This window comes from Mugil cephalus, chromosome 6 (genome assembly GCF_022458985.1).
Source record: "Mugil cephalus isolate CIBA_MC_2020 chromosome 6, CIBA_Mcephalus_1.1, whole genome shotgun sequence".
In the NCBI taxonomy this organism is placed as follows: Eukaryota; Metazoa; Chordata; class Actinopteri; order Mugiliformes; family Mugilidae; genus Mugil; species Mugil cephalus.
The window spans coordinates 7,690,291-7,703,228 of NC_061775.1; the positions used below are offsets into that span (position 1 = coordinate 7,690,291).

Consider the following 12,938-nt stretch of genomic DNA (forward strand, 5'->3'; position numbering starts at 1 on the left):
AAAACATTTTCTGCATACAACTGCTTCATAAAACCAGGGAACCATGCAGCTTGCTTGCGTAGGAGCAAAGGAATGAGGGAACAGAGAAGAGGACAAAGGGTGATTGTGTTTATAGAAGAAGGAGCACAACAGGGCGTCAGCTGCCTGGAAGACAGTCTAGTCTCTGGTTCTGGTTACTTAGCTTCCAATGTCCATTTAGCTTTCACTGCATTGGTTAATTCTGGATAAACTGGACGAAGACTGGAAAGACATTTGTTACGCACTGCAAAACAGAAGCACGCCCGATAACTAATGAACATGGCCTCAATTACTGGTCTAGATTATTCATGCCTAAATAATTGTGAAACTATTCATTTAGCTGCTTTGTCACTTGAATGCTTTCAGAGCTCATAAATGAGAAGATAGTTGCAACCTTTTGTTATGACTAGTCTTTCTGATGCATCCACATTCACACATTCATCACAAGGAGGCGGTGCTGTCTTTTCTGCAGACTCGGTTCATCCTGAAGAACAAAACTGTACAGACTCCAGCTGAGTGAATGCAGCAGTTTATTGTTTAAAAGTAAAAGCAAAACCAACTTAGAACACAGTGTGTTTGATCACATTTGATCTAATCAAGCGTAATGCAATGCAGTATGTCATATCAATAGATAATACAACTTGTAAACAGCGCAGACTACAGATTCTACAGATTTAAATCATATTTAATTTGTGTCTAAAGCATAGTGTGACTAAATCTATCGAAAGCCAGCAAGCCCGGACTTATTGATAGGGAACAACTTGACATTAGCATCTCAGTTATGAGTAACACAGACACTCGAATCAGACGTTGTCAGCCGGTCAACCAGTTGCATTAACGAAGAGCATTTTTCATGGTGGAAGTGATCCAGTCTTTCTTGTCAGGAATCTTAGCGTATCTGTAGATCAGCGGGCCACCCGAATGTGGTGTGAAGATAGAGGACACGACCCCGTATGCTTTTCCACCTTCACAGACCAATGGGCCACCAGAGTCTCCCTGAAAATAAGGAAACAGCGTACAGTGATTGCTTCCATTTAAGTCATTCATGAAATCAAAGTTCATGCTAAGTTATAAGAACAGTCTACGTACTTCAGCTGGGCCAACCTCTCCCTCAGAGCAGTAAGAGTTCTCTAGACCACAATTAGAATCATTGATCAGTGTTACATTGACTTCCATGAGTTTAGAAGAGATATATATGTCACTTCTGCTTGTTTTTCCCCAACCGGAGACTATACAAGACTTCGGTAGAGAACCGTCATCTTGTCCTGCGAGGTCAATGGGTCGCACGTTCTTGCTGAAATTTGCCTTGAAGGTCAACTTGAAAAACAAGGAGAAATAAAGCAGAATATATGTAAATACAAAAATATGAAATATGCACCAGCCGGCTCATACATGTCCTTCTGTACTTCAGGCCTCATACTGAAGAATGCTTGTTATGCAGCATTTCCAAAAGAAAAACACGATGAAAAATGAAAACAGGAAAGGGCAAAAACTAATTTCACTATGCAATGAAATTCTTACCTTAAGAAGCATTACATCGTTTTTGTAAACAGTTGAATTGTAGCCTTTATGTGGAAATACTTGGCTCACTGGTATACGCTGTACTCCAGGAGTGTTGTGCATTTCATGAAGTCCTAGCAAGACGGTGTATGCACTGAAATGACAACATTATGTGCAAATAAGTGAAAACATTGTGGTCCATATTTGGCATTACAAGTATTTATTAATGCATTAAACTGAAGTCACAGTGCATGAACCTAGGATGTAGCTGGGATTAGAGGCTCTGTCAGAGGCCCCACCGACTATACCAACTATCTGTAGGTAATTATAAACTGTGTTAAACTCACTTGGCTAGGCAGTGGGCAGCAGACATCACAAAATCCTCATTCAGCAGGAAGCCATCACAGAACTTGATTTTACCCTGCACCTGCCTTTCTATTAACACCATGTAAGGCCTGCTGTGTGGCTGAGCCTCATGACCTCCGACAATAGTACCTGCATAAACTTTGAGAAGAAAAGAACATGTATACATACAAAAGTACATATCAAATATTAACCATCGTAATCCACTTTTTATCCTGTACAGCGTACTCGGCATATGTCAACTTACCTTGCCTGTTAAGGGACAGCACAAGCATAAAGGTTACCAGTTTGGAGTGGATGAGCATGGTGCGATCACGGTCGTGCTGAGCTGCTGAATGAACAGCAGTGACACGCATTCGAATTTAAATGCTTCCTTGTCTTAGTGAGAGAAGGAAGTGTAGCCTGAATATGCAAATGATGTGGCTTAGAACCACACTGATGAGGAGGCACGTCCAAGAATTATATATTCATACTGTGTGTGATTAAGTAATTTACTGAATGTGTCTATTTATATACGTGTCTAATTTAACTTTGTACCAGCATAAATGTATTTTGCAGATTTTTGGCTTCGTAAGGATTTCTTGACACTCATTTACTCATAAATAATTCGGTTCACATTTCTATGAACTTACATCACATATATCACATATAAAACCACCTCTTCAGTATGCACTGTACGAGACCACGGGTTAACTTGTGATTAAGTCAAGTCGTCATGTAAACTTGAGCATAATTCAGGCAGTCACTGTGGGGAGCTGTGAAATAATTGGTGACAATTCATCCACTGATGTCTCTGTGGAAACTAGATCTCAATTAACATTTCACGTTCAAAGCCGTGGCTTTCTCTGAGGAGCCTCTGTGTCTGTCACATGGCCCCAAACCTATCATCATTCTGATGTTGTCACGTCATAAGAAAGTGCATAAAAATAGGATTTGTTTAAAAGCGTGGTTTGTGAACCTGAAGCGAAATGCGATACTTAAGCTACCAGGGGAATGAAGAAGTCGTTAGCATTCTGTGGGAGGGAAAAGGCGATCCGTCGACAGTATTTTTATAGACCAGCATTAGAGTAAAAGTGCCGCATTAAGACAGGAGCCAAACTTGAATAATTTCTTTATTAGAAAAATGTATTTGTGGCATAAATCAAATGCAGTTCATAAAGTCTGTTTATAGCTCGTGGGCTCAGCAGACGTATTTGTTCGACAAAAACACAGCATAACACGCTTGTGGAGTAACGACTGCTGTATAAAATATACTACTGTGCTATCAGTGAGAGACTTGGACATTAGCAGCGAACAGTGACTCAGGACCAAAAAAAGTGAACAAAGCTCGGCAACAAAAAGAACTGAAGAAATTTTTCAACAGTGAAAACAGTGGTGGTTATAACCTCTTTTTTTCACAGTTTAGTCAAGCCTAAAAGTATGCAGCTTACTGACCACAGTATACCGATATGTCTGTTACATCACTTCCTCAGTCTAGACTGAAGTATGTCCCTCTTATATCTTCACAAACGTTATTGTAATTGTTTTGAATGATGCACGGTGGAGCTTTAATGTGTTGAAGAAGGAAGAAAAAGAGGGGATGGGGGAGGATGGGAAGGGGTGAGTGAACAGGTTTTGGGATGTGAGCTCCTGGAGTCCAGGGCAGTAATGGGAATTACAGGAGGAGATGCAGAGAGAGGAGCTTGCATGGTTGAACAGGGCCCTTACCGTTATCCTGTCACTTTTACGGGGACCACGGGGCCGAGAGGACGGCCTGGTTTAGTCATTGGACACGGCAACAAGGAAACAGGGAATATAATAGTGACCATCAATCACAGCGCAAATTACATGTTTATTAAGAAGAAAGAGAAAGGACAACAATAAAACCAAGAGACAGAGAAACAGACATTCCTAGGACAGTCACAACAGATTAGACGGTGAGTTTAACTGAAATCACATGTGGGAGCGGATGTTTATGACCTGCGAGCGGAACCGATGTGACTAATCCTGATATTAGCAAACTCATGTCGATGCTGGCAAAGGATCCTCTAAACACAAATACTGTTAACTTTAGATTTTTACATTGCACTTCCTGACAACGATTGTCTCCCCTTTGTTTTCTTTTTGGTCGTCACATCAGGTTCGGTTACCTCGAGTTGTTAACACTGTTTTCAAATATACTCCAAACTTGGCTGAGAATAATTGAGTTCTTTTATACAATAAAACAAAATGACGGCCTAATTTAAACAGCTCAAACTGAAACAACCTGGCAAAGAGCACGCATTTTTTTTAAATAATATTTGTAGTGCTCTTGAAGATATGCACTTTCAGTGAGTATTCATTTGTTTCACTCTTCATCTGCAGGGGATTAAAGACGTGGTTTCGTTCTTTTGAAGTAGGATTGTGTGAGGAATTTATGTAGTCGCTGTATTTCCTACAATGAATGGCGGTTGGCACAGTGTGCATGAAGAATGAAGTGAAATGGAGCAACAGCATGGAGGCTAAGCAATGAACACTTGCGGACGAGGTCAACAAGAAAAACTGATCGCATCTGTGTAAAAACAAGATACACTGTTTATATTTTACACGCCATATTTAGAATATTGTCACGTCTGGAGGCAGCAGTGGAGCAGCAGCTGTTTTTTGCCAGTGGCGTCTGGTGGTTTTAAAGAGAGCGTAGAATGATAACACAGCTTGTTGTAAGAACAGACGCCCTGTCGGAAAGAAAAGCAGAGATGATGTCCTTAATATAAACTCACAGTGATTGTTCTTAAAAAACGCCTGAAATCTGTTTGTTGCTGAACACGTGCAGTAGTTCACTGCTTGGTTGTCGTGCCAGCACCACCGTGTGCTTCTCCAAACTGTGTGGTGACCACCTGCAGGTAATGTGTCTTTGTCTGTAGGCAATACACTCACCATGGAAACTGAACTATTTCTGTAAAGTTCACTGAGTGGCCTGTGGCCATGGCAAACACACATTTAGCCTGCCTTTAGCTGGACCGCTCAAACAATGGAGCTAAAGCGTTGCTGACTTCGCAAAGTGGAAAATCTGAGTTGACTGATTTTATCATCACCCCCTTTCTTTATGTGACACCATCAGAACAATGGTGACACGTGGATTTATTTGTACAGTTTCGCTACTGAGGCAGAACTGAAAAGAGATAAATGTCCTTTGTAAGTCATTTTTATAAGAGGTGTAATTGTTTATTCATATCAGGGACTTTTTATGCAAAGGAAATATTTTAGATCTTTGATGTGTCTTTATCATAATCACTTTTGTGGGCGTTTCTTATATGCACACTGCTTTCTTAAGAACTCAATATCTCGCTTCCAATTTATTTATGTTTACTTGTTTACTTCTTTCCCTGTTTGCATTTGGATTCAGTGGAAACATTTAAAAACTTTTCTGCCATTATATTACAGAGACTCTTCAGATGTTTATGCTTCCCAAGCATCCTCTAGTTGCTAAGTTACTAATACTGCACATACCGCAATGTGATTTTATTATCTAGAATTTTGACACTCATTCTAGTGAAGAGGAAACCCCTAAACAAATGAGACATGCAGACGTGGTAATTCACGTGGCGATGAAAATGGAAAAGTAGATTTCAAGATGAAGTGATATTACTTCACATTTTACAGATGAAAGAATTATTTTATATTTGAAGCGTTTCAAGATAGTTAAGCTTGAAAATGTGAAAGAAATTAATTATATTCCATCACATTACAATGCTAATCACAATGACATTAGCTCACTGCCTGATAAATTCCTACCCGATCCGGGGTATTACAGTAGATGGGGGGGGGGGGGAAATAAATAAAAAATAAAATAGAGCTGAGGTGAAATTATCTTGTAGGCTGCCAAGCAGTTTGCTTTAACGTAGAATTCATACACTCCTAAAGATTTCTAAGTAATTTTTTTCACAGACATAGTGCTACAGAGATTGACAAAACAGACAGAGAAAGAGAAAGAAAGTCAGCAAGTAGCGAGAGCGAAGAGAAAGCATTGGCAGATAAGTCGCTATAAGTCTTTCACAGTCAAGGTCTCACTATTAATACTTAACTAATTAGACACAGACAGTAACTCTGACTCATATTTTATTATTAAAATTGAAATTATTATACAGTTTATGGGATTTATGTGTTATTCTAATTTACGTTTGTGAATGAGTGTGTTTTTATCTTTCGTTAATAAGAATGACTGTAAGAGCCTCAAAGTTTCATTGCATCTTTTTGACTTAATGTGGCTCTGCACATGCACTGTACTGTACTGTTATGTGTAATATGATTAATAACAAGGAGATTATTTCAGAGCGTTTCGATTTGACTCAGACAGACTGAAAAAAAAAGACATTTTTACGGCCATGCACAGCAAGAAAGCAAGAAACAAGAACGAAAGGTCCGAAAACGATAACTGACGTAAATGGCAAATATCATCGTGTGTGATAATACTGTGATAATACTGTGGTTAAAACTAAGAATGCTACAATCTCCACACAACACTTGTTTTGTTTGAAATCATTTGTTTGTCTGTGTGGCTTTCCTGGATACATCAAATGTACAAAAGGAATTTCAGAACATTTCCTTTCTCGCCATCGATGAACATTTATCTGATGCTGAACTTTTAGCTTCTCAAGATGACAGAGCATGCGATTCATGCTGGTTTGGTTGATTTATGTTGCCTCGGCAACTCTCACCAATTCTCAGCATATTGGCATTCCCTTTGCTCTACTGCTGTGAGACTGTGCTTTGTTTAATTTTAGGCTGGTTGTGGGTCTCAACATGTTAGATCAGGGGCACACATCCATTCTTATATGTACACGTAAACACAGCTGGTCAATGAAGTTGCAACAATGACCTCAACAATAAAAGTGTGATTGGGCAGAATGCATCTAATTAGCGGTGATATGCAATGTAATTAGATAAGACAAACACAGGTGAGTTCTTTCTGGAATGAAGCTTCGACTCAAGTAACACGGCCAGCGAGAAGGAGAAAGAGAGGAGACGGAGCATTTGACTGAGCCTTGAACGGCATAAATTATATCAGCTCTAGGGGTGTTTTTCTGTTCTGGTTAAACCATTTCAATCCAAAAAACATATGCTGTCGATCCGCTTTGGACATGGAATTCATATTTAGGTGTATCAGATTTAAACTTGTATAATGAGGAGATGGGAATTCCAATAAAACAGCTAGGCCACATTTTTTTGCAAGAAAAGTGATACCACTAGCAAAAAGCTTCCATGTCTTCTTAAGTATTTATCAGCCGCTTGTAGAAAACCTGTCAAAGGTGATGAAACAGTATGAACCTTCGTTTAAATACTAAAGTAAACATCATGTTCTTTTAAGAAGTGAGTGCTGGCCTGATTGTGTCTAATCAGGAGCTCTTCAATATGACATGTAGATCTAATCTATTTGTTTTTTCATTCTCACACTGCACATATTCAGTGTTGTCATGGCAGATGTGCATATCTTGTTCACTAATTAAAACAAAAGCTAGAAATGTGATCATATTTGTAAAAGAAGTTTCTGGGTTTAAAAAGTAAAGGCAACGTGGAATAAAACGTTAACTTTGTGGTCTCAACAATACGTAACTAACGTAGACTGCCAAAACCTGCAGTTCATTGAATGACCACTTACAGCAGGTCGGTCCTCCCTTCACAGCCGAAATAAATATGTTAACAGCCTTTTCCCTTTCAGTAACAACTCCCTGTGCATCATTTTTACGTAACTCATCATATAGGTCATAGTGAGATTAAAGTTATGTGGCCGCTTGACTGACAAATTGCTGATTTCACGGGTTGCTAGCTGCCCATCTAGATGTCCCCTACTTGAACCAACCCCACTCACATTCCACTGCTTTGCAAATTTTTGAATTAGCCAGATAGATTCAAGCACTTAAGAACTACAAGTAAGCAAACACCTGGGTGTAGCAGAGGTTTCAACCATCTTTACGTACAGACTTAAACATTTGCATTCTTTCTGGTAAGTTTATTGCTAGTTTCAAGTGGTCTTCATTGCAGCATAATGTTAATACCAGTATTATGGCTCAGATAATGTATGCTTTAAGGCAGGGGTGTCAAACTCATTTTAGTTCAGGGGCCACGTTCCAGTTGGACCGGACCAGTAATACAATAGCATAATAACCTTTAAATAATGACAAATCCAGATTTGTTTTAAACAGAACTACAAGTAAATTAAGACAATGTTTACATTTAATAAGCTTTCCTTTAGGCACCATCCTGACCATCTGTATCGCTGTGTGTCATGTGCTACACCTCCCTTCCCTCCAGGACATCTACAACACCCGTCTCACCAGCTGTTACGACTGTTGTCGTATTTATAATTTCTGGGAGTGTATGCTCTTCTTTTTCCATCTTTACATGTAAATAGGCGTAAATTGATGTGTGCCATCCCAAACCTCCAGCCTGGGTGTAACACCCGTAAAGCCCTCTGCATTACGAGTGATGCCACACACCCGTCACACAGCTTCCTCAGTCTGCTGCCATCGGGGGGGAGACTGCGGAGTGTGTGGGCCAGGACCAGCAGACTCAAGAACATCTTTCTCCACCAGGATGTAAGAAAATTGAACTCTCAACCTGCTTTGCCCCCTCTCCCGTACTCACACTAACCAAGGTTCCCACTCCCCTCCCCAAACTCTCTGGACATCACTCATTACATGCTCTATATTTCATCAGTGACATCTATATTTATATTATATACTCAGGGGTTGCACCAGCCACTATATGTATGTTGTCATGTGCCATTTCATGTTTTTCTTTTGAGTCTACTTATGCAGGCTATATTTTATCCTAATTTTTAAATCTCAACATTTGCACACTTTATGTTTACATTTTTTGTATAGTTTCTGCACTGCAGGCCTTTGAGGAATGTAATTTCAATCCTGTATATGCGTTGCACGTGTCAGAACTGACGATAAAGTTGACTTTGACTTTGAAATTTTACTGAAACACTTTACAGATTAGGAATAGCAGTTATTTTGATAGAAAAATTGTGGTCTTCCATGTAATTTTTGCACCTTTTTGCAAATTCATGCTGCGGGCCAGAGTTGACCCTGTGGCGGTTCTAAAACAGCAAGAGACCCGTCACTCCTACAGAAAAACCCAACGCTTTTCTAATTACAATTGCTGTTTGAGTTTTGAGAACAGTCAGTTATACAATTTTAATTTTAATTTATTTTATTTTTACTTCAACAAAGACACAGGATCTTTCTCGCAGCGTGTATATTTGGAGTGAGGCAGACAGAGCCCCAGGGTACCAGAAATATGACACAGGATGAAAACTGCCCGTCCATCTCTCACACACAGCGATATATGCATACACACAGCATGCGTGTGAAGCATCTTTTCAGTCAGCCCGTCTGAGACCACAGATTCAGTGCTCTGACCACCAAGAGCGCCTCCGAAAGAAGAGCGTGTCGGTCAAACGGCATGGAAACAAAAACAGACCTATGAAAGGATGCTGTATAGGCTTTCACTGTGGTGCAAGAGAGGTCTCTAAGTGGGCAACACAACACTAATACATCAGACCTTTTCACCGAGGGCAAGGTATGGGATAGATGTAATTATTAGGAACAGTAAGCTGATATTTAAGCATCTCTGTTACCCCCGGTATAGCTGAGAAGAGTGATCTAAGAGCCAGATGTGTTAGTTAGAACTGCATCGGCCCTCAGTGTCAAACTGGGTCTTGATCCACCACATAGCCTGTGTAGCGACGCAGGGTCCAGTTCTATTTTTGTAACGGCTGGCGAGTGGATTTTCACTTGCTCGTTCTTCTTTTTTCTTTTAGTTATTTTTGGGTTTACCGTCTTTAAGGGAAAATTAGAACAGTCATTATGACTAACCGGGGCATGTTCACCGAAGGGCTCACAGGGTGTCGGCAGCGTCTTTGATTTTTATCTCTTTTATCTCTGCTTTTGGGTGTTCAAAATGAATCTCATCTCGCACATTCTTTCGACAGCTGCCTCTGCTTCAGTGTGTGTCTTGTACCGCTCTCTTTATTAGTTTAGTTTTAGAGCATCCGAATCAGGGCATTTTAAAAGGGAAATTATCTTTTTTTGGATGACGTTTAGGATTAGACCTATGTTGGTGTTAGCATTAAGTTTGAGGTTAGGAATTTGGTTGTGGCATTCAGTAATGGTGATTAAGGTTAGAGTGAGAGGAATGCATCAGGGTTGGGTTTAGAGGGTTGGCGAATATCCTCACAAAGATAATCACACAAACATCACATTCTTGAACTCCTCTTCTGCTCAATGTGTCTGCCGTTTATAAAGATAGTTATGACAAATGAAAAATATGCACTTTATCTGTTTTTATAAATCAGAAATACCTGCACTGTGGAGATTTTTATTGGGGCCAAGCTTCTCATGTGCCCAATTTCCCCAGAGTACATTTTATACAAGAAGCCTTGACTAGATTGGTCCCACCAGATGGGAAAGGACACTGGTATTCTGAGTATTTGGCAGTCAGCGAGCGAGGAGAAGAAAAGTCAGGTATTTGGAGGTATTTGGACGCACGGTGGACAGACAGGAGCCGGATAAAGAGGATGAGAGTGTGAACAATAGAGCATGTATCATTAGACTGACCTGCTTTGAGGCGGAATCAGAGTCAGACAGTCTGTGTTTGTCATTAAAGGAGAATTTTCAATGGAGAAAACAGACAGGCATTTCTTATCTGATGATTCTTGCCAGCTGTGATTAGACACGAGGAGCCTGAGAGTGTTTGCGTGCGTCCATTTGCGCCTAACTGTACGAGTGTATGCGGGGACACGCTTTGTGCGTGACTTTAGTTTTGACACTAAGAATGCGACTCTTTTTCTTTAAACACCACTCGCACTACTATAAATGTGCTCTGTGGTTTGACTGAACAGTGGCAGCAACATAACTTCATTGAGACCCTGTCTACATTGCTGGACTTTCAGCGTAACAAAAACGTGCAGCACTTAAGTCATTTCATTGCTGATCTGTGAGTCATCTTCTCGACTTCAAGCCTGAATAACTGTCATGTTTTGCTTTGTTGTTCTGCTGTCCACCCAAGCTGTCATCTTTTTTTCCTTTATGATTTAGTGGTTGTGTAGCATGGCATCAACAGCTCAGTTGCTCACTTAAAAGCTGCTATATATCAATGTCACACCTGCTGTTTACTGTCCTAGCTCTGACTCAATTACGCTAGGTGTCTCAAACAACTTTAGAATAAAAGTATGAAAAGAAAAAACAAAGAACAGATGAATTAACCACAGAAGGGATTAGGAAATATATATATATATGTAGCCTAGTGAGACTGGAGACTGTCGAAAAAGACATACCATAAATATCCTCAGCTTATGAGTAATCATTTGGCTACCTTGTAGATATAAAAGATACATATAAACTCTCAGTGTTTGCTTGGTGAAGTACAGACGCCCATATTATTTGTATTGAGAAGTCTGAACTAGAGGGGAAACAGAGTTTCACCTTGTGCTTCTTTAGTTTCAAATGCTTAAAAAATTAACAATCGCTTGTTTTGTAAATGATTCATGTCTCGAACGTCTGGCGTTCAGCAGCGGTCCCAGTATGATTCTCCTTTCAGACTCTCAGAGTACTCACATTCCACGCAACTCGTGATCTGGCAAAACAAGTTGCGAAATAATGCAGGATATAGCTGAGGTCACATGGAAGGACAATTGTGTAAGAATTAAAAAAAAAATAATAATAATAATAATGATGAATTCATCTTTCTGGGCTCCTTGCACAAATTTTCAACATTTGAAGTGGAAATAATATCTCACTATGAGAGACTGTCACACAGCTGTAGTGGCCGGCAAATGAAAGGAAACACGTGTCTAAATGTGAGGACAAACACAAGGAATGCAGATGTTCCACACAGGTGCACTGTGGCATATAATGTACACAGTGACTTCCTGGATGACAATGTCCACATCAATAATTATGAAAAGGATGTGAATTATAGGCTATGGCTGTCACAGTCAACAGATCTCAGATCAACTGGACACCTATGGATGATTCTGTGCCTTGTAGAATCAGTGCTGAGGTACATCTGAAGCTGTTACTTTAAACACATTACTATGACGCGTATGTTGCCTTATTTTCACCTGTTTTTTTGTGGGGCTGCTAAAAAGCTCTTGCGTATGCTGAAAAACAAAACACAGTCGTTGTGTGGATTGAAAAAGACGTTGACGTCCCATTCCTGTAGGGGTTTTAAGCTGCACTAACAGTATAACCGGTGGAAAATATGAGTGAGCTGTCAGGGTTGAGGGATGGTCTTTGGAGCAAAAGAGAGGGCTTCAATTCACATCTAAGCTATGCATAACTGCAATTTTAAACAACAATGGGTAATACTGTAAATTCAGCAAACATGTGCAAGAATTAATTTTTACCTAGAGGGAGTGGAAATTTTCATATTATCCACATTTATAGAAGTAATTTATTCCATTCCTTCCCACTTTTCCTTCTCCAGTCCTTTGCATAACTGAAGCTAAAAGACTGAGTATTTTAGAGGCCTTCTAATGAGGTAATTTTAAAAGAACTGGTTTGCTTCATCAGAATTTCTTTTGCATACAAAACTTTGTAGAGGCTGCTACTTCTGTGGTATGATCCAAAACCCATTATGTGTCAGCAGCAGCTGCTGCTGTAATCTATAGTTTGATCTGAAGCCGTAGCTTCAACAGAAAGTAGTTCACAAAGCCTGACTTTGTTGCCGTAAGAAGCACAGATTAATATCACAAACTGCTTCCTCTGCCTGAGTTGTGAAGCAACCGAATATTGACCCTTGTTTGTCTTATTCATTCATGGAGGGATTATTTTATGCTTAAGGGTCAAAATCAACTTTATGTTTCTTATGGAAGCATCTGAGACTGGAGAGACACTCAGAAGCTCATTAAATGTTCCACTGGGAGGAATCCCCAAGCAAGACCCAGCAAAGCTGAAACAAGTTTGCTGTTTTTGATGCATCTACTTTGCCAGCTGTTGCTTCAGTCTCAGGGGAGGGCATAGACCAATACTGCCCCCAACTGAAGTCCAGTGAAAAATATTTATGACTTTTTAAGGTGGCTGTAAAGGCAC

The 12,938-nt window shown here is 39.9% G+C and overlaps 1 protein-coding gene across 1 annotated transcript; it reads right to left on the bottom strand.

Annotated features, from left to right (window-relative positions):
• Positions 1-531: 531 nt before the first annotated feature.
• Positions 532-2,227, bottom strand: si:ch211-212d10.1 (granzyme B(G,H)). Its single transcript, XM_047587495.1, has 5 exons — positions 2,129-2,227; positions 1,866-2,022; positions 1,540-1,672; positions 1,108-1,335; positions 532-1,014 (listed from the first exon to the last, which is right to left on the bottom strand). The coding sequence occupies exons 1-5, from the start codon at positions 2,184-2,186 to the stop codon at positions 853-855; spliced, it is 738 nt and encodes a 245-aa protein (XP_047443451.1). The 5' UTR covers positions 2,187-2,227; the 3' UTR covers positions 532-852.
• Positions 2,228-12,938: the final 10,711 nt, after the last annotated feature.